This window comes from Pteronotus mesoamericanus, unplaced genomic scaffold (assembly GCF_021234165.1).
Source record: "Pteronotus mesoamericanus isolate MK-2021 breed Mesoamerican mustached bat unplaced genomic scaffold, CSHL_Meso_final contig_2, whole genome shotgun sequence".
NCBI lineage: Eukaryota > Metazoa > Chordata > Mammalia > Chiroptera > Mormoopidae > Pteronotus > Pteronotus mesoamericanus.
Window position 1 is genome coordinate 12,817,501 of NW_026555084.1, and position 22,332 is coordinate 12,839,832.

Genomic DNA, 22,332 nt, shown 5'->3' on the forward strand with positions numbered 1-22,332 from the left:
AGAACTGCATGGAAGGGGAAGGTACAAGGAGCCACTGAAAGGGAGAAGAAAGGTTGGGGTTACTAAGTTCTTAACTCTCATTTTTGCTGTGAGTTATCAGACTACTTTTCTGTCTTTCAAAATTAATCCTCTAGTGTTTGTTCCCCTCAGACACAGGACTCATTTTGGGGTCAATGGTGTGAAAAGATGTTTGGAGAAAGTGGGTGATCCTCATGAAATGAGCCCCAACAGTAGGAGTTGTGGGGAAAATTTATGTATATCCAATATTGGTGGGCTCATGATCTCACAATCAGATCAAAAAGGGGGCCGCCTGAAAGGTATTTCATCAGATTTCACCTCTAAATATGCCCCTTTGGGGGCGATTCTGTGAATTTGAACTCTGATCCCTTATGCTGTGATGTTGTTCCAGCTGATTCCTTTGTTGGCTGGGTCTCCACTAATTGTCCATTCCTCAGAGCAGAGATGAAGGTTCGTGTATCTTTAGACCCCTCCCAACATTTAGTATAAGATATTCCATCCAGTATAAGAGCTTGAGAAATACTTTTACTTTTTTTTTAATAAATGGACAAAATCTAAATGCAGTATTTCCTTCTCAGCTATGAGTCTATAACTCAGCTATTTGGCAAGCTTACCTGTCTGGAACATAACAGAAAAGGGCCAGAAAGTATGCAAAGAAAATGCACAGGATTGTAGGATTATTGTTTTAGTTAACAATTGTTCTACTGAGGACTTATAATGGGCCACACATTGTATTAAGTACTATATAAATTTTATTTCATTTAATCCTCACATCCCTATTTGGTTGTTATGTCATTAATATTTCCATTCTACAGACAAATACATAGCTTGCCTGAGGTTCTAGCCCAGATCTGTGTGACTGAATTCCATCCACGTAACCACTGTGATTTCCAGCTTTCCAAAGATGGGACCCTGTGCACAGCGACATGTCCCCTCCAGTGCTCACTTAGCCCCACACTCCCACTCACTCAGCCCTTTTTAAAAACTTACTTTGCACACAGTTGTAAGACCCAAGGATCTCTATTCTCCAAGCCCACAGCAAAGGCAGCAAATGAGGAAAGTCTCATCATAGGCTATTTCTTAAGAAGCAAATTTACAACTTGACTATAAGGAAGGGGCCAAAGCAGTTTTTTCCCCCTTTTTCACGCTCTTCTTTCCTTCCCTTCCTCCCTTCTTCCCTTTCTCTCTGACTCTCTCTGGATACAAAAATGATGGTGCTGGAAGGATGGTCGCTGGGGCTGTTCTGCATCTGGCAAACTGCCCTGTGCACATGTGCCCTCTGGAAGGACCGCTCTTTTGGAATCCAGGGTTGTACAATTGATAATGATAGGATCCTCAAGGAAGTTTATGTTGAACAAGTTCAAAACACAAGTTAAAGAAGTATGAATTTGACTTTTAAATATTCCCTTCTTAAAATATGACATTAAAATAAAAGCCAAGAGGTTAATAAGGTAAGAACTCAGCTATCAGGAAGGTCCAGGGCCCTGGGTGACGGAGGCTGTCCTCTGATGAGCAGCAGTTCCCAGACGGGTAGATTTTATGGATGAGGAAGCAAGTGAAGTCAGGGTGGGAGAACCAGTGTAAATGTGTAGTAAACATTACTTTTCCTATGTGAAAATGTTTAAAGAGAGCAACTACCATCTATCATCACCTTCCTCTAACAAGTAAGGAAGCTCAAAAACAAAAAATCAAATAGGAAGGACAGCATTTCATAATAAAGGGAAATCTTTTAGGTTGAATGAATGTAGACACATTGTTCTTATTTTCCTCTACAATTTGAATAAAAGACAGAACTGCAAGGATCAACAGCAAAGATTTTATAAAGGGCTCAAAGGATGGTCATAACAATTGCTTACTTAATTAAACAAATCTCTAGTAGAAGTTTCTTATGCCAAGCCCTGTGTTTGGCACAGAGCAAAACAAACAAACATAGAGTCAACAAAATGAAATCCTACTTCAGCAGGAAAAGAGTCCTCTGAAAATGCTCAGATTTGGACAGATGCTGAGCAGAAGGGAGGTTATAGTCCTGGGCCATCAGAGCGTGTGGCAAGGTCCGTAATCACTGACATGGTGATGTACATGGCATTTATTCCCCAAGAGGGCCAATGAGCAGAAGAAACCCTCAGCTCCCTGCACCCTGACCTTCAGCCGCAGGAGCTGATGAGTTCAGGGGAGCATCAGAATCAGTGAGTTATCTTTGGAAGTCTCAGGGAGGAAGGCGTTGGGACTCTGGAAAGATAGTCTCCAGGATGACTTTGTACTCATTAAATTTCAGTGGGTTCAACCTTACTGCTGTGAAGAAGCTCGATTATCATATATTTACAGGGAAATTGAAGTTTGGAAAAAGCAGTCAAGGGAGGTATTTCAGATGGTTTTAATTGGGCCTCAACTTATAAAAGGCTAAGGACTGAATTCTGGGCTTCAGTCCTGAAGTAATTGTCCACACTTCTACTCTTTCCTTCAAAATCTTGAATTCAAGCACTGAGGACTGTTGGATAAAACAACCCTTGGAGTTTACACCCAGCTTGCAGTGATATACTTTGCCTCTCTTCTGCCAAAGGAAGCTTCAGTTTTCATCACAGTAGGCTGCTGAGCATACTGTCCTCTTTCAACCTGTGTGTTTCTCCCTGTTTCATGTGTTTGCATCATGCTATTCTCTTAACATCTCTCCTAACACCCAGTTGCCCTACAGTGCTACGCATGTTTTCCTTGAACACTTGATTTCTTGTTGACCTTTCCTTAAACATCCCTGGCATCCAGCAGTCAGTTCATTGCCTTACCTACTATTGTTTAATAGGTAATGGTCTTAGTCTTTAACTAGATTATAAAGCCTTTGGAATAAAGAGTGGGCATCTTTGGATCAGCTAGTCAAATGTTTATGAGGGCCAATTAAGTGACAAGGACTGTGCTTGGTATTAATACTTAGTAGGAATAAAGATTGAACAAGGTATAAACCTAATCTGTCAAGGAATGTACAGTCTACTGTGGGAGGCAGAAAATCTTCTTAGTAGTTAATGAAAATTATACCTGATATTAAAATAAAAGGTTATGGAAGCACCAAAAAGGAGAGAGGTTAATTCTGCTACTGGGTGGGAGATAGAAAACTTTCAAGGAATGCTTTGTGAAAAAGGGAAAGTGAACTCACAAGCCAAGAGCTAGAAAGCCCAGGACCTGTGGAGTGTGGTGACGGAGGGGACTTCTGGGAGACGAGGTTACAACAGCTGACTATTCCCAATCATGAACGTCACTGAATGCCCTGCTGGGAAGGCAACATGTGACCTGCGGGCAAGGGCGATCTGGACGGTGTGTAAGCAGGGAGAGGACTCAGACCAGGAGCTCATCTCCACTGAGCAGTCAGTCTTAGGTAATATTAATTAACCAATAAAATGACTCATATGAGAGGAACAGGCGGGGTCAAAGCTTTTAAATCTGGATGTAGGGATAATGGAGATGGTGGGTCACTGCAAAATAAACAGGGTTCCCTTGCAAACTAGGGACTGGTGGTCAGTGGAGAGGACTGAACTTTTTCTGAGGAGCTGGAGGGCAGAATTAGATCAGGGAGAGGAAGCCACAGAGACTTTGATGGCTGCTCAGTCTGGTGGCAAACATTGTAGCTGTTGGAGTTCTCTAGGGATTGCCTTTGAAAAGTAGCAATTTGGTGGGATACTGTTGGTGGAACAAGTGTTTATCAGGAAAAACATGGAGGAAATTCATGAACTAAATAGAAGGTGGGATTCAATCAGGGATTCCCAGAAGGGTGGTCCAGTGAGCCAGGCCGAATTGTTTTTACTTATCAATGGGGAAATGAGGAACGATAAAGGTTGAATAGTGAGTTTTCAGAAAACTGAACTTTTCCCTTTAAAGAATAATCCTTTATGTGCAATTGATTATTTCTTTCTCTTTTTAGTGTTAATACATTTCTACTTTTATTAAATGATGATTAAGAGATGGTAATTTTTTGTTTTGTTTCTTTTAATGCCTTTCTTGGCAAGAGAAAACGTTTTACCATTTCCTTTTCGGCCTTTTATTGGTCCATGACGACTCTAGTCTGGGAACCCCTGGATTTCTAGGGAAAGAGGCTTCGAGGGGCTCTGCATCTGTCCTCCAGAGGAGGAGTGCAGGTACTGACGAGGGAAGTTTAAAGACTTGTAGGAGAATGGTGAAGGGTGGGAATTTCCTTGCACTGGATTAAAAGCCAGTGAACAAGTGAGCGCAGCCATTCTGGCCCTCCTCCCTCTGCGGCCTGGGCACTCCCTCTGTGAAGAGGGCCCTGCCACCTCCTTCCTCCCTTTACTTCTCCCTGCCAGGCTGAGCTGCAGCAGCCTCTCCTGTTTGGCTTGCAGACGGGAGTAAGTCACTACTGCTAAAGGGCTTGGGGAGAAACCTTTGGGTGGGTGTTACTGCAAGTCTGCTGAGGCCAAACCAGGGGTAACTTTGCTGGAAGTGGCAGCCAGAGCCTCGGCCTGCCACACCCAAGTGGGAAATATGGTGAGCCCAGGACAGAACCCTCTTAACCATCTACCTTTTGGACAATGATCTCAAGAGCTCCTCCTGTCTTTAGTCCAGTCTACAACATTGTCAGTGTGGACCATATAAGGTAAACACCATCGCTGATGGGTCCATGGGACTCTGCTGGCCCAGTAGCTTGTGGCTGTGGGTAAAGTGGGAGAGGTTAAACAATGACCAAGTAGAAGAAAATAAAGAGTTGGTGGGGTTCTAACAGGAGCCTCAATACATCCCCAGATTTCCTTGTGGGGTATAGGTGGGGTCAAAGTTCACTTCACCTGTAACCACTTCAAGTGGTTTTCCCCTCTGGAGTATTCTCAAGAAACAGACAGTCCTGTGATATTGGGAGACGGAATGGTGGTCAGGCATTGACCTAGCCAGAAGACAGGGGTTTTATATTTGTTTTCTGACTTTACAAAACAACACAAATGTATTTAAAAAAGCAGAAAACATGTATAGAGCACTCTCTTAATCTTTTCACTCTGAGAAAGATACTGAAGATTCTGAAGGAGAGAATCTGAAGGCCTGATTTGAGCCCCTTATTCATTTCTAAACAAGTGATACAAGTCCTATAACTGCACCTTGATTGACTGACTGGTCTCAGTTTGCCTAGGACTTGCCTGGTTTAAAAGTCCCACATCCTGGGAACCCCCTTACTCTTGGGCAAGCAGGATAGCTTATGTAACGATACCTTAGTCTTCCCATTTGTGTGATGGGAATAATTACATGCGTTTGCTTCAGCTGCCTGCAGTGTGAAGATCAAATGAGGTGACAAATGTGAAAGTGCTCTTGAGGTTAAATCTGGACAACTGCAGGTGGCTGGATTGGAAGCGCCACTGAAGCCACGCCTCTGTGTGTTGGCACTTGCCCTCCCTGGCCCTCTTTGCCACTTTGTGGAACCCTGTGCATTTTACAAGCTCTAATATGCAGGGTCCAGCAGAAGTAAGGCCTACTTGAGTGTGGTTGGTAGGTTAATAATATGGGTGTAATAATTTATAGTTTTAATTTGAACATTTCACCTAAATTGTCACATGATGTGTTTGAGTGTGATATTGTTATGTTACAGAATTAGCTGCTTATGACGTTGTAATAAAAAGGGGGCGTTATTTGTGTTGCACTCTGTATGTTCATCTCTGCAAATTCTCCTGCAGTGTCCCCAGGCAGAATAGGTGAGGAGTTCCTTTCTGTCCCGCCATACTTGCACACTCTCTAACAGCAAACACACCACTCCATTATCCATTATCCGTCGTCAGCTCCTCCAGACAGATTGAGATTGATGCTCCCAGCACAACAGGTAATGCAGTCGCTGCTTGATCAATGTTGCTGACTAAAGGAATGATTTTAAATTTCAGATGTATGTTATACAGTGGGGTTCCTTGAACCTCCAGAAATTGCACACTAGCCTATGTGATATATATTTCTGGTCCTGTAACTTTAGGGCTAAGGTCTCTGATCCAGCCCAGAAAGCTGCAGGGGGATCTGAAGTCTGGCTCCTCCAGCAGGGATTCTACAGACAGAAAGGGTTTCCAAGGCACGTTGGATACCCAGCCCAGCTCATATTGTGAGAAACAGGTGACAACAGTTCATTTGCAACTACATCTGATCCTGTAATGCAGAACCATTTCCCAGCAACAGCAGGTACATGAGTCTGTGTCAGACACCTTGGAGATACTTGACAAAAGATATTGGAGAGAATGAATGAAAATCTCTCCTCAATTAATGGAGGGAGTGAAAACACCTTTCAGGACGACAGCCAGCCCACTGGTCTCATCTTCGGCACCCCTGGTTTGTGAAAGGAAAAAAACTGGGCCAATTCTAAAGACTGGCCACCAAAAAACAGACATCAGTGTGAACAGAATGGTGGGCAGGCCAGCAGGACCATTATTTTCTTGTCAACTTTAAAATACACGGAGGCACGATGTCAGAGAATTGCTCCTCCAGTGACAGAGAGTGGCCCCAGAGGAAGACAGGGAAGCTGACCGCCCCCCCCCCCCGCCCCCGCCGGTCTCCCACCCAACCTGAGCCTGCCTCTAGGTCTCACAGTCCCTTCCCCCTTTCCCTTCCTCCGCCGCCTCCAGCCCCTCAACAGAGCTTCAGCAGCTCCGCCTGTGTCTGTCTTGTCTAAGGGAAATCTATGAGAGATTTTGTTTGATAAAATGGCTCCCTGCTGAAAACAGCAATAACAAGATTGAAAAAGAATGCACGAATTCTTTCCACTTTGTCCTGTTAGATTTGCCATGTCTTTTACCTGTCTGCTTTATAATAGTGTTAGTTATTAGCTTGTGTCTTCTTTCCTTTCTTCTATCTTAGCTGTGACCGCTACTCCAAATTTTAAATAGTTTACACAAAAATTGAGATGTCTAGTTTCTTTAAAAACCCCCAGAAGATCTAATATCACCCACGTGGTGATATTAGACCAGGCTGAGTGGAAGCTCTGCTCTTTAGGCAGCCATGTACTCTTCATTCACTAAGTCCCCATCATTTCCTGTGATCTCCCAGGAACTGTCTGGGAAGTTTTCCATTTATGTTATAGGGTAGTGGATAACAGCATAGGTTCTGAGGCTAGGCTCCTTGGGTTCAAATTCTGGCTCTGCCATTTCCTAGCTATGTGACCTTTGATAATTTACTTAACCTCTCTGTGCCACTGATTCATTATCTGTAAAATGAGATTTTAATAGTACCTACTTTATCGGGTTCTTGTGAATATTACATAAATTAGGGGATGCATATGAGAATTTAAAGAGTCATGCCATATAAAACAAGCACTCAGTAAATATTAACCATAATTATTATTTATCAAAGTGTTTGCACTGTGGTTTTTTTGCTTAGAATACAAGAAGTATTGTCTGTATGCATGACTTTTGAAAATGAGGAAACGACAGATGGATTTACTCCTGGTCCATTTCACTCAGTTTCTTTGCTTGGCCCCGGGGGCATTTTAAATTTCAGTTCCTGCATTAGATGATGAATCCAGGGAGTGCCAGTGTCACAACTTAGTCATCTTTGCTTTTGTTCAGAGTACTCACTTACGTGCTTTGAAAATACTGTGCTTGAAATGCTGGTAAAATTAAATTGCATAATCATAGTCATATACTTTCCTGTTGCCTTTAGGATGTTCAGTAGTAATGACCAAAGATTCCACAAGTTAAGAGTTGGTTGGTTTAATTTGTATTGTATAGTCTATAAAATAAGACTAGTATTTCCTGGTTCTCGTGAATCAGACAGACCAGACACATCAACTGATTTGATAGCATGCTCAGAATGTCACCATATACATGGAAGGTGGCAGGGCAGGAGTCAGTCCATGGGACAAGCAATCAACAGGAGTTTTCTGCTAAATGTTCTGTTAGGTTCCGGAGGACAGTTGGGCCTTCCTTCACTGAGCTGTACCTTGAAATACAGATGGAGAGAAGAAGGAACCCCTGAGAGTAAAGACAGTAGTGTAGGAAAAAGTTGTGTTTGTGGGCCACAGGAAACTGGTTTGAAGAATGCTATGAATTTTTTTTCTTTTTAACATTCTTCCAGAAGAATAAATTTAATTCCCATGGGAATAGAAAATGTGATTGAGAGGTCATTGTACTCTCTTTCTGCTGGGTTTCTGTGCTGAGGAGGGATGAATAATACATGTCAATCTCCCTGCCTGACCTTTTTTTTTTTTTTTTTTTTTTGGTTAATTTGGAGGCTCTGCAGGCTTATCACTTCCATCTGTTTCAGAGGAAGTTGGTGCCTTTGGTTAGGGATTTACCTGGGCCTTTGCCCCTTTTCCTTCTGGAGGAGAAGCTGGTCATCAATTCATGATCTCAGCCCACAGGGCTGTTCATAAGATATTATTGGAACAGATGGCCCAGAATTTCTATGCAGGCTCAACCCAGGGCTACTCCTTGCCCCTGCCTTTCTGCCTGTCCTCAGAGACCAGGCTTTGCTCAGGAGCGTCCTTCGTTCAGACATGTGGATGGAAGCAATGTGGCTATGAGCTGAACATTTGGGTCACCGAGTAGAAAAGGGAACACAGCTGCACTTTTGAACATTTGTCTCTTGGTCGACCTTATTGCGATAAAGAGAAACCCAGAGTGGTCTGGCCCAGAGAAGGCAGTCGCCACATGTTTGGGTCAGGTCTCCAAGCCAATGGAATAGATGGCGAGTGCTGAGGGGAAGCAGAGAGGGAAACGATGGGTGGAGAGGGCAAGGGGATTAATGTTCAAGAACTCCTTCTGCACTGTGAGCTCTTCATAAAGGATTTTATTTATTCCCCAAACTATCCTGGGAAGCCTGTAGCAAGATCCCCATTGGGAAGATGAGAAAACTAAGCCTCAGAGAGATAAGTAGTGTGTGCCAGGCACTGCGTTAAGCACTTCACATGATCCCATTTAATCATTTAACAACTACCCAAGCAAACGCTAGTGTTACCTCCAGTTGCTATAGCTGGGGAAGTTGAGGACTAGGAGGCAAAGTTACTTGTCTCAGTCACTTTTATCATTGACTGGCAGACCTGGGAATGATGCTCCGCTCTGACTCCAGAGCCCTACCTATCAGTCGATGGTCCACATGGCTGCTTGCTACTTGCTCAAGATCGCAAGTTTGTAAATGTGGGTGGCAGGGTCTAAATGAGGGTCTGATCAACATGAAAGCACATTTGCTTCTCACACCCACGAGTCCTAGTGGCAAAGCTGGGACATGTATCCAGTGCTGGGACAGGTGTCCAGAGCTGTTCTGTTCTGGTCTGCCTTTGTATCAGAGCAGCTGCCTTCTTAGAACAGGAAAAACACTGGGGAAGTCTGAAATAAAGTTGCTGATGAGAGGGAAGGAAAAAAAGAGATGCTATTTTTGACAGTAACAGTCTCTTAAAAGAATACAATTTGTATATCAACGGGAGAAAGCAGCACTGATCCCACCCAGCCCTGGGCAGCCGTGCTTGCCTTGGTAAAGGCCATTCATTTCCCGTGTGCTTTCTCTCTCCTGGTCAGTCCTTGCCACCTTACTCTGACCACCTTCCTTTCATCTCTCTCTCTCATCAATGTGTTGCTCTGCTGTTTACAGGCTTCTCAACCAGGTATGATAAAAACAGAGCTCTATCAGGACTAAGTGCTCTTTTTTTTTTTTTTAATGGCTGTATTTATTTATTTATTTATTTATTATTTCCTCCAGAATAAATCTGCGCCATGGAGCTCCAGCCTAGCCCAGTATTTCAAGAGGGAGTGCTTTGGCTGTGGAGGCCATGTGCTGCCTCCCTGGCCCTGGTGTTTTAAGGATGCCGTCGTAAACAGTGGCAAAGGCAGTGAGGTTTGGCCCCATTAACACAGGGGTTGGGACATGCAAAAAACGAGGGTTTTGGAGTCAGACTTTATATTTGAACTCCAGCCTGCGAATCACTTTAAGAACCTCTCTCCCAAAGTGTCACCTCTCTGAATCATAGGTTCCTCACCTGAGAGAGGGAGATGATAATACCTAAATCAGAAAGTAAGGGGAAAATTAATGCTTGAATATCCCCAGTGCACTGAATGCATAAGCATTGCCCAGCACACAGTAAGCAGGTGTGAAAGGAATATAAGTCTCCTCTTCCCCACCTTCAGACTTACAGTATAACCAGTCTCAAATGATCTTCTTTTCATCATTGAAAGGAACCAAAAGCACTATGTTGTTTAAAATCTTTGCGGTGGGGTGGGGTGGTGTGGTTCAATCTGTCACAGGCAAGCAGGGAACCTTAATATTTATTGGATGTGCCCCTTTCCACTTTTAGGTGTTGGGCAATGACATCAGCCTGCAGTAGGGCCTGGTCCAGAGCAGAAGGACATGTGTGCCATGCAGATGCATACGGAGCAGAAGGGAGGCAAGGATTCCCTAGGGAATTCAGGCAGTGCAGGCAGGGACCTGCTTCCATTTGCAGAACCCAGATTTTCTTAATTGAGTATTGGTAGGAATAAATACTAGTGTGTATGTGTGGGGGGCGGGTAGGGTGGATAGTAAACTATCTTTATTCTCCAAATAATCATTCCTTCATCACAATTCCCTCCTTACATCCTTGAGGAGGCATGTTGCCTGCTGGGTGAGAAGAGGTTCTGGAATCAGGCTGCCTGGGTTGAAAGTCCAACTCTCCCATTTCCATGCCAGGTAACCTTGGGCAAATTCTGGAATCTTTCTGCACTTCAGTTTTCTGAACTGTACATTCAAGACGAAAATAAAACTGCCTTCACAGCCTTGTTGTTAGGATTACATAAGCTAATGCACATCAAATACTTCATAAAAGTGCCTATGATGAGTCAATGCTCACAAATCAGTTTTGTTAACAATGTCTTGTCACCACCACTAAATATGCTAAATCAAGCCCTTGTCACCCCCTCTCCCCCGCCTGGACTTCTGCACTGGGCTACAGTGCCAGTCTCCCAGGAGGCCTTATCTGTACTCCAAGCCACCTCATGTGTTCTGACCTGTGTATTGGTGCAGCTCTCCTTCTTTGGAAAACCTTTGGTCTCTATTCAGGAGCACGCATGTGCGCGCATGTGCGCGCATGTGGACACACTTTTTCTTTCTGCCTCCCTCCCCTTTTTTCTCTCTCCCTTTTCATCCCCCGACTCCCTCCCTCTCTTCCTTTCTCTTCAACTCTTCTGAGGATGCAGTAAAATCTAGCCTCTCTGATCAGGCCCGACCTGGGTTACAGAGTTCATGGGGTTACCATGACAACAAGCATCCCTGGCTACCCATTAGGAAGCAAGAGCCAATTGAAAGGGACTATCATTTCCCTGGCACATACTGTATTTATTCTCAGCAGCGGGCCCTGTAGCAGTACTATACTATGAGAAGAGAGTGGGAGGGAAGGAGAGAAAGAAATATCAGGGTTTTATTTATTTATTTTTTAGTGTGTTCTATGTGGAGGAGGACCACAAATTGTTCTCAGAGAGAGAGAGAGAGAGAGAGAGAGAGAGAGACATTTTATTTCTAATGCAGCCAGTGGTGGGGTGGGCGGGGAGTGTGGCTCGGGGGGGCTTATATGCATTTCTCATGAACAAAGTTCGTTTCACAAAGAAGAAAAGAAAAAAATAAGTTATTTGGTTCAAAAGTTTTTGGTAGGTTTAAAGGGAAGAGGATGGGGTGGAGAATTATTGTTAGTACTATCTGTGACAAGCACTTTATGTTATTTTATCAAAACTCAAAGTGGCTGCAGTGAATTATTGTTATTCCAATGTTACAGAAAAGAAAAAGAGGCTCAGAAAGTTACAGTGGCTTATCAAGGTAGGACATACTGCTGGTAGAGTAATGGCCCCTGAACTTGAACTGAGGTTGTGTGACTCCAAGGATTATTGTTTGGACACCATTCAATACAGCTTCCCTGTCATGCTCCCATCCCATTGGTCTTCTTTCTCTTTCAAAACTGCCTCCTCAGGCCACTTGTACATCTCTCTTCCCTGACCCCTAGCTCTGTGTTTCCAAAGTGGGCTGCTGTCTACCTGCAACAGAATTACCTGGGGAACTTGTTAAAGTTGCACATTGCTGGGCCCTACCCTAGACCTACAGAATCAAAAATCTCAAGAATTAGAGCCTAGAAAGGGGCATTTTTAAAAGCCACCTTCCCTAGATAATTTTGATACATACTAAAAAGGGAGAATTTTTTTTTAGAATAAAACATTCAACCCCACACAATATAGTACTTGCTTATTTGTTTCCCAATTATATTCTGGGTCAATGCGATTCTCTGAAAGCGAAGAACTCTCTTAATGGCCTTTATAATACTCAAATCAGTGCTAGGCAAAATAAAAACAATGTTGAAGAAAGGCCCACTGAACTAGCTTGAAGGTACAATCATGTCACATGGTCCCAGTTCTCGTGATATCTCTTTCTGAGTCATGACCTGAACTTCAAGAGGTTTTTAATAGATATTTTTTAGCACAGAGTTTTTTGAAGGAAGAAAACTATATTCAATAGGAATGCCAATGAGACTAAAATGCTGATGAGCAATCTTGAGCTTATGTCCAATGAAATAACAGATATAGGCATGTTACAGTCAATGCCGTAGGAAAGGTGATTGGTAGCCTCCATCACTGTTTCTGTGTTCCACAAATTCTATACCCCTCCCATTTACTTCCCAGAGGTAAAACTGAGGGGGTGGCAGTCATTCTTTTTGGGACGTAAACCCTATATTTGCCCATTTTTCTGTCCTTGCCAGAATCAGGTTATACCTGGTCAGGTGTTAGAGAGGAGCACGAAAGTCCCAGAAAGCTCACATAACAGATTTCTTTCCCAAACTACCAAGTCCTAAAGGCTATGACTGGTGACAAAGCCACTTCTTCCATCTGTCCCCATCCTATTACAGCCTGTGACCACATTCATTTTCTCCTACAAAAATGACCACAACAGCTTTCTAAATAGCCTCCCTGCCTGTGGTCCCCTTCTTTCTGATTTATGTTGCAAATCACTGCCAGGATATCCTTCAGGAAGCCTGTCTGATCATGTTCTCTGTAAGTCAGGAGCCCTCAGTGATCCCTACTGACATCAAGTCAAACCTACAGAGACATTGGAAATCCTTCACAGCTGGACCACAACCAATTTCTCTTACTTATTAATGCCTTCTCTAGTTGAAGGGGACCCCTTGTTGTCACTGAAAACAAGCTGCACATTTTCACATTTCTGTGTTGACTCCCTCCATCCCCTCTATCTGGAAGACCCTCTCCTGCTTCTCATCTATCCCAGTTCTTTGGGACCTGTCATGGGGGTTAGCTCTGCCACAAAATCTTTGCAAATCTTCCCACTCAAATGTTGACTCTTCTCCTCTTGAGTGTTTCTGACTCTCTTTGGGTATTGGATAGGATAATAGGTTTCGGTGTCATTCTGCTCATGAATTGTACTTCATTTTGCATCATTTAGGGGTGGGGATTGCGTCTCTGTCACCACTGCTGCCTACGCCTTGTGAGCAGTTCTTTGTGTTGAGAAGGATTCAGAAAGAAGTCTGTGAAGCTGAGTGGAAAGCACAGAGAGCAGCCCCTGCTGGGTGCCCATCACCCATTAAGCTGCAGGATCACACTGCACTGTGCATCTGTCCCCTTGGCCCATACATCTGGCATGGACAAGACATGTAACAGAAGACAAACACCTCATGATCATGGAGACCAGAGAAGACTCCATGTAACACAGTCACAGTTAAAGACCACACTTTGACCAATGTCCTGCTTAGGGCATAACTTTTAGCAAATCCATTAAATTCCTGGTAGCTGATTTGTGAAGGGGAATCACTAGTTGAGATTTTTACTTAGGCTGATTTTATGTGTATTCCGTCTTGGGTTAGTAAAACATAGGTTACATGCCCTTACTTAGGAAATTTGAATGTACTGTCTCTAACTGAAGGGAGTATTCATAATAGTGACAACAAAAAGACTTCAGTTCAGGTCAGCAGATACATTTAGTTGGCAGAGAAAAGGCCAATGGATCATAATTAGTGGATTTACTAATTGCCTTTCCCTAGTGACTGGCATTGGCTGCGTAGGTCTTTATCCACAACGTAAGGGCTTGGAAACATAACTTAGCCCCTCGCCCAACCCCAAACATGCAGTGACAGCCAACAAACAGCATCTGTTTCAAAGAAACACCACCTGTCCAAATGGAAAATCAAGCACCAAACCACCTTGCTTCATCAATTTGTTTCTAGAACAGAAGCGACCCCTCTGCTCCCCTCCAAAGCACCCCAAACAACACCACCCATTCTGTCACTAACAGCCTTTTAACGCTCTGTAGGGGCCATGGCCTGGCTTCTGCCAAGTAGACTTGGCAAGGTTTAGAGGAACATTTGGGCCTTAGGTATCAGCATTCTGACTTTCTGAGGTGGAGCTGGGTGATCTGCCTTGGAGGAATCTGGAGCTTGTTCCAGGCAGGCCAGAAGGAGTGAGTGCCCCGCGGGGCTGTGTGTGTGTGGGGGGCGGGGGTCTGGCTTTACGGAGAGCAAGTGGTGGGGAGGACTGCCAGGAAGATCTTTTCTTTTTTTTTTTTTTCCACTTTGGGTAGTATGGGCATTATATTTATTTATTTTAAAAAATGTTTTTAAAGGTATGTATTGAGGTGATATTGGTTAATAAAATTATAAAGGTTTCAGGTGTACAATTCTATAATACACCACCTGTATATTGTATTGTGGGTTCGCCACCCAAGTCAAGCCTCCTTCTGTCACCATTTATCCTCATCTACCTCCCCCACCCATTTCCTTCTGGTAATCACCATACTGTTGTCTGTGTCTATGTTTGGGTTTTGTTTTTTTGTTTTTTTTGGCTTAATCCCTTTACCTTTTCCCCCCAACACCCCAGCCTTCCCAACAGCTATCAGTCTGTTTTTTTGTATCTATGAATCTGTTTATATTTTGTTGGTTCAGTTTGTTCATTAGATTCCACTTATGAGGGAAATCATATGGTATTTGTCTTTGTCTGGCTGGCTTATTTCACTTAGCATAATGGTCTCCAGGTCCATCCACGCTGTAGCCAATGGTAAGAGTTCCTTCTTTTTTACAGCTGAGTAGTATTCCATCTTGCACATGTGCGGATCCACTCAGCTATCCACTCAGCTATCCACGGGTACATGGCCTGCTTCCAAATCTTGGTTTTTGTAAATAATAAACACAGGGGTGCAATAAACATAGGCATGCATGTTTTTTCAAAATAGTGTTTTGGATTTCTTCAGATATATTCCCAGAAGTGGAATTGCTGGTCATAAGGCAGTTTCGTTTTTAATTTTTTGTGGTAACTTCAAACTACTTTCCACAGTGGCTGTACCAATCTGCATTCTCACCTACAGTGCACAAGGGTTCCCTTTTCTCTACATCCTTGCCAATACTTGCTGTTTGTTGATTTATTGATGATAGCCACCCTGACAGGTGTGAGGTGGCATCTCATTGTGGTTTTCATTTGTATTTTTTTCTGATGCATCTTTTCATATGTCTGTTGACCATCCATATATCCTTTTTGGAGAAGTAGCTATTCTGATCTTTTGCCCATTATTTAATTGGATTATTATTATTTTTTGGTGTTGAGTTCTACATGTTCTTTATACATTTTGGATATTAACTCATCAGATGCATTATTGGTGAATATGTTCTCCCATGCCATGGATTGTCTTTTCATTTTGTTGTTCGTTTCCTTTGCTGTGCAAAAACTTTTTAGTTTGATGTAGTCCCATTTGTTTATTTTTCTTTTGTTTCCCTTGCCCATGATAACATATCAGAAAAAATATTGCTACAAGAAATGTTTGAGATTTTATTGTGTACATTGTCCTCTGGAATTTTATGTTTTCAAGTCTAACATATAAACCTTTAGTCCATTTTGAGTTTACTCGTGTATAGTGTAAGAAGATGATCTAGTTTCATATTTTTGTATATGTATCTGCCCAATTTTTCCAATATCATTTATTGAATAGACTATCTTTATTTACCCCATTGTATGTTCTTGCCTCCTTTGTCAAATATTAATTGACCATAAAGGCACAAGTTTATTTCTGGGCTCTCTGTTCTGTTTCATTGATCCACAGGTCTGTTTTTATGCTATTACAGTGCTGCTTTGATTACTGTGGGCTTGTAGTATAGTTTTATATCAGGTAGCACAATTTCTCCCATTTTGTTCTTTCTTAAGATTGCTGTGGCTATTCAGGGTCTTTTGTGATTCCATATAAATTTCTGGAATATTTGTTTTAGTTCTGTGAAATACGCCATTAGTGTCTTGATAGGAATTCCACTGAATCTGCAGATTGCCTTGATTAGTAGGTATATTTTGATGATGTTAATTCTTTCTATCCATAGATACAGTATATACTTCCACTTATTTGTATCTTCTTCAATTCCTTTCTTCAGTGTCTTATAATTTTCTGGGTACAGGTCTTTTTTCCACACTTGGTTAAATTTATTCTTAGGTATTTTATTTTTTTGGATGCAATTGTAATGGAATTATTTTCTTAGTTTCCCCTTCTGATAGTTCATTATTGGTGTATAAAAATCTAAGTGATTTCTGAATGTTTATTTTGTACCCTGCCACTTTACTGAATTCATTTATCAGTTCTAGTTGTTTTTTGGTGGAATCTTTACTGTTCTCCATACACAGTATCTGTAAACTACAAATAATGACATGTTTGTTTTTACTTTCCAATTTGGGTGCCTTTTATTTCTTCTTGTCTAAATGCTGTGGCTAGGACTTCCAGTACTAAGTTGAATAAAAGTGGTGAAAGTGAACATGCCTGTCTTGTTCTCAATGTTAAGGGAAGCACTTTTAGTTTCTGCCCATTGAGGATGATGCTGGCTGTCGGTTTGTGACATATGGCCTTTATTACATTCAGGTACATTCTCTATATTCCCACTTTGCTGAGAGTTTTTGTCATGGATAGGTGCTGGATTTTATCAAATGATTTTTTCTGCATCTATTGATATAATCATGTGGTTTTTATCCTTCATTTTGTTTATGTGGTATATCATATTTTTTGATTTGCAGATATTGTACCAACATTCCATCCCTAGAATAAACCCTATTTGATCATGGTATATGATCTTTTTAATATATTGCTGGATCTGGTTTGCTAATATTTTGTTGAGGATTCTAGCCATCTATGTTCATCAGGGATATTGCCATATACTTTGTTTCTTTGTAGTGTCCTTATCTGGTATTAGAATTATGATAATGCTGACCTAGTAAAATGAGGTTGGGAGTCTTCCTTCCGGTCCAGGACTTTTATTTTGGGGGAGTTTTTTGATTACTGCTTCAACTTTACTGCCTATAAACTGTCTATTTAGATTCTCTGACTTTTCCTGATTCTGTTTTGGAAGATTATATGTTTCTAGGAATTTATCCATTTTGTCCAGATATTTCAATTTGTTGATATAGAAGGGGGAACCCCCCAAAACCCAGAATTATCTTCTGTAGGGTGGGGCCCTTGTAATCCAGGCTTCCCCTGCTAGGAGAGTGTTCTAGGAAACCGTCGGTATCAGTGTACCAGCTGACATTGTTGTGAGAGGCTGCTTTCAGCTTCAGTGAAATTTTTTTGAAGACTCTTTCAACATGTCTGCCCATTTCATGATGGGTGATTTACGAGTGCACCTGCCCACACTACGCTGAGTGTTCAGCAGTTTTGACCAAAAACAGCATGACTCCCACGCCCTACCCTCCCTGTTCACCCAATCTTGCCCCAAGCAACTTTTTTCCCCCATATATGAAAAAGTCTTCGAAGGGAAACATTTTGCTAATGTTGAAGAGATTAAAACAAAAAATGGCAACAGCACTAAAAGGCATCAAAATTGAAGAGTTCAAAAACTGTTTTGAGCAGTGGAAAAACATCTTGATAGATGTATTGCATCAGATGGAGAGTGCTTTGAAGGTGACTGAAGTTTAAACGGTAAGAGTAAATACACACATTTTAAAAAAATAAATAAGTTCTATTTTTTTGTTTGTAATATTTTCTTAAATATTTGTATTTCTTTGGAGTTAGTTGTTTCTTCTCCTCTTTCATTCCTGATTTTATTTTTTTGGGTCTTTTCTCTTTTTGTCCCTGATGAGTCTGTTTAAAATCTGTTAATCTTGTTTTTTTCTTTTTCTTTTTTAAAGCAACCATCTCTTGATTTTATTTATTTATTTTTATTTTTTAGGACACTATTTTGTTTATTTCTGTTCTGATCTTTTTTTATTTCCTTTACTCACTTTATTATTTTTTGATATTTGTTTTCTAGTTCCTTTAAGTGTAAAGTTAGTTTGTTTATTTGAGATGTGTCTTATTCCTTGAGGAGGGCTGAAAAGCTATGAATGTCCTTCTTAGGACTGCTTTTGCTGTGTCCCATAGATTTTGGGTTGTGTCCTCATTTTCATTTGTTTCAAGGTATGTTTTCATTTCTTCCCTGATCTCATTGTTAACCCATTTATTGTTTAGTAACATGGTAGTTAGACTCTGTGTCTTTGTGTGTTTTTATTTTATTTTTTCTTGTGAAAAAAATTCCCTTCAAATATTGCCTGTACTCCATCTTCTCCTGTCTCTTCTTGGAACTCATAGAAGATGCACATGAGATTTGTTTTTTTCTCTTTCATGTCTCTTAATCTTTTTTGTTATATTTCCTGTCATTTTTTTAAAGGTTCTATTTATTTATTTATTTATAAATTTTATTTATTTATTTATAGTTTAGTTATAAATCATGTTTATTCTATTACAGTTGTCTCAATTTTTCCCCATTTACCCCCTCCCATCCCCCCCATCCCTCGCTCCCACAGTAAATTCCCACTCCGTTGTCCATGTCCATGAGTCATTTATACATGTTCTTTGTCTAGTCCCTTCCCCTTCTTTCCACCATTGTCCTCTTTCCCCCTCCCCTCTGGTCACTTTCAGTCTGCTCCATGTTATTTCCTATCTTTTAAAAAATTCTCTGTGTGATATTATGGGGAATTCTCTCCAGTTTTTACCCTCAGTACTAATTTTCTCTTCAACTTTGTATAATTGCTGAGTAACCCTTCCACTGAGAGTTTATATCAGTAACTACATTTTTTTATTTCATTAAGTTCTAATTAGTACTTTTCCAAATATTTATGGTCTTTTGTGACAGAATCTTTTTACTTTAAAAATGATTTTAGTTACTTTTATGTCTTAACTATACTTCTGATTCTTCCTCATGTGGCTTGTCACGTAATTTACAACTTTGCACTGCTTAAGAAAGTCCCAGAATAATCAGTTTATGCTTTTTTCACTCTGGTTTTGATTTCCTTTTTTCCTTTTGGCTTATGAATTTCCTAACTTGCATTTAAAAGTGTATTTGTTACATCTTCATCCAGCATATGTAGGAGTTTTACAGTGGAAATTTTGTTCTTCCATGTTGCTGGAAGTAGGTATCCTCTAGGCCCCCTTTTACAGACTATCAGAGTACCTGTCATAATTCATGAACCATCAAAAAATAATCATCTGTTTAATGTCTATCCTCTTTGCAAGGTCGTAGTTCCACTGGGACAGGGACTGTGTCTGTCTTGCTCAAAACTGTAGCACTAGCTCCTAGCTGACTGCCTAGAACATTGTAGGGCTCAATAAAGTGAAGGCAGAGGTGGCCCTGGACACTGTGTGGACATTTAACTCATCCCTAAAATGAGTTAATTCCTCTAATAGATATAATGTCTCCCAAGTGACTTGGCACTGAGTTGTTTTCAGTTACCTTCTGTATAAATTATCCCATTTGAGTTCACAGTCTCCTTGGACCAGGGAAGGGCTAGGAAGATTATTCTCCCTTTACAGGTGAGGAAACGGAAGGTAGGAGAGATGATCTCCTGTGAGACAGTCAGTAGTAAATTCCAGAGATAAAGTTAGGTTTTCTGACTTCAACTCTATAGGACTCTACCCTAGCTGTTTGGAATGAATACCAGAGCTTTTTTACATTAAAGCCCACTTTTCTCTTTACTGAACTACCTGTTTCTTGCTAAAGAAATCAGTATCTGGGGAAGAATAGACGCTGCCATTCATTCGGCAATATTTTGATCTGCACAGGACTCAGATTACTTGATTTTTCATTTGGACAGCGTGTTTATGTTTCTCTTGAGACAAACATTACAAACCACCTCTGTCAAAGAATCCAGGTTTCTGAAGAACTCTGTGGCCTAGTTGAATGTGGGGGTGTCTGGTAAAGGGATGGTGTGTTACAGATCACATGACAGAAACACAGAGTTCACCGATGTTTAACACACTTGGAGGGGCAAGGCGAGACGTGGGGAAGAACACAGAGGCAGCGACAGTCATAGCAAGCTGAGGCCCCCAGGTCAATTTCCAACCTCAGGGCTGAAGATCTTGGGTAGCTGGAGTCTTCCAGGCCCACCGGTGTCCAAGAAGAGCCTGCTTGACAGCTCGCATTGTGGCATTGGAGCCATGTGGCAGACACAGCAGCTTCATTCCTGAGATAGGGAGGGGAGAGGGGGTACCGAGGAAGCAAATCTTGGCTACTTACCTCAGGGCGGACCCTTTGGGTGTCGCAATGCCATAGCCTTTGGAATCCAAGTTACCTCCCACCTTCATGGTGTCACAGGGTTTCCGCTGCTCAATATACTCATTCATGGTAGACTCCAGAAGATAGGCATATTTGCCTTTGGATTTCCTCACTCGGATCATCCCCTCCTCCGTGGTCCGCACAAACACTGATGGTTCTGCTGACTTCATGTATGTCCACATCTTTTCAAACACGGCAATTTTAGACCTCTGGCAGGGGACAGGAACAAAACTGGAATTGAGTGCTGGCTGCGCTTGGAATTGAGGTCGGCATACACACTAATGAAGAGCTGAGTGAAGCTTGATCACACATTCATGAGTGAGATTAGCTCAGGAAGAAACAAATTATGAGTGATTGCAAAATAAGAGGCTCTAATTAGTACCAGTAGGTTCCAAAGTACAAATATCTTGCAAATACAGAACAAACAGAATAGCTCAGAATCTTTTAATTACTGCTGAGTAATTATATTCCTGTTAAATAAGGGGAGAGTTAAGAAACTGGGGCTCTCTCTGTCTTTTAAAGACATTAAAAACCTATCTATTGTTCAGTAAGGCCACACTTATACAGCTCAGGAGAAGTGGAGAGCTCTGTATTCAGTGGGATCCGATTTCATTATTGGAGGACCACACTGATGAATGTCAGGGTCACGAGTGCCAAGTTCCAATCTTCCTCTAGTGAAAGGTTTGATTTGCTTTCAGAATGAAAATTGTTGTCTGATAAAGCTGATAACTTGAGATCCAATATTGTCATCTGCTTATATTTTAAAAGTCTCTAAATCTAGCCAAATTGCTTTTCTCATTTCTTCCTGAACTCCCTTTGGGACTTGGCCTAGGCTGTGTTAGTCCACTCTATAAGCTGGTTTTCTCCAGCCACGTCCTCCTTGCCATTTCACAGACCAGAACAAAGCCTATGTATCCTGAGGCCCTCTCAGTTCCAAGGACAGTAGTTCTCAAACTCTAGTGGGCACTGAAATTACATATACAGATTGTAAATATGCACACCCTCCTGCTGTAAAACTAGAGATGTTGATTGAACACATCTGAGGGGAAGCCTAGAATAAATCTCAGCAACTTCCCCAAGTGATGCTGGTTTGTATGGCTTGTGTGACCCTTACTTTGAGAAGGTAAGGACACAGCGTCTAGACACTGACTGGGGGAACAAACTGGATTGCTAGGATAGTGAGTCTTTCCTACTTGTGCAGAGTCTCCAGTCTGTGGATAAATGAGAGGGCAGGGGGCATCCTCCCTTCTGTAAGTCTTCCACAGAGTCTAACCTTGTACATAGTAAGCCCTTAGTCAGGGCCCATGATCCACGACCACAAGTCAACATTCTCACCTAACACAGTCTTTCTAAAGGACATCCTTTCCCCAAAGGGTAGATATAGTTTAGGGATACTAGAGTCTAGCTTTTGAAAATGCTTTGTAAATGAACAAATGTTAAACACACATAAAGGATCCTGTTTTGTTTTTTTTTAAAGGAAAGTTACTACTAGAATCATGCAACTTATACAACCTGGTTAATATATAGATTACAGATTTATTTAGTATAAAATTATCATTATACATGTAATAGGTCATTTTTCTTTGCACATAAATATTAGGTCTATTTCGTTAATATCAACATCAAGTGTTGTCTAAATATTGATATTTAATTAAGTTGTTGTTTGACCCAACTGATCTGTAGAGATATTTGGGCCCAGGAAAATTCTAGGGATCCATGGAAAATTAATGGAAATAGTTACTGAGAATTTCAGGGAGGCATTTGGTAGAGTGAGCCCTAAGTTTTAACAGTCTTTAATTAGATAAACCGGGCTATTTGTTTTATAGTATGGTTTATGGTCTGGGAAGGACACT

At 41.5% G+C, this 22,332-nt stretch overlaps 1 protein-coding gene across 2 annotated transcripts in view; it reads right to left on the reverse strand.

Moving 5' to 3' along the window:
* The window catches only part of GRIA1 (glutamate ionotropic receptor AMPA type subunit 1), a 277,064-nt gene that overhangs the window by 16,882 nt on the left and 237,850 nt on the right, over positions 1-22,332 (reverse strand). For both annotated transcript variants that reach the window (XM_054568140.1, XM_054568142.1), the window contains exon 13: positions 20,441-20,688. In XM_054568140.1, the coding sequence (XP_054424115.1) occupies positions 20,441-20,688 (248 nt within the window). The remainder of the gene's footprint in view (positions 1-20,440; positions 20,689-22,332) is intronic.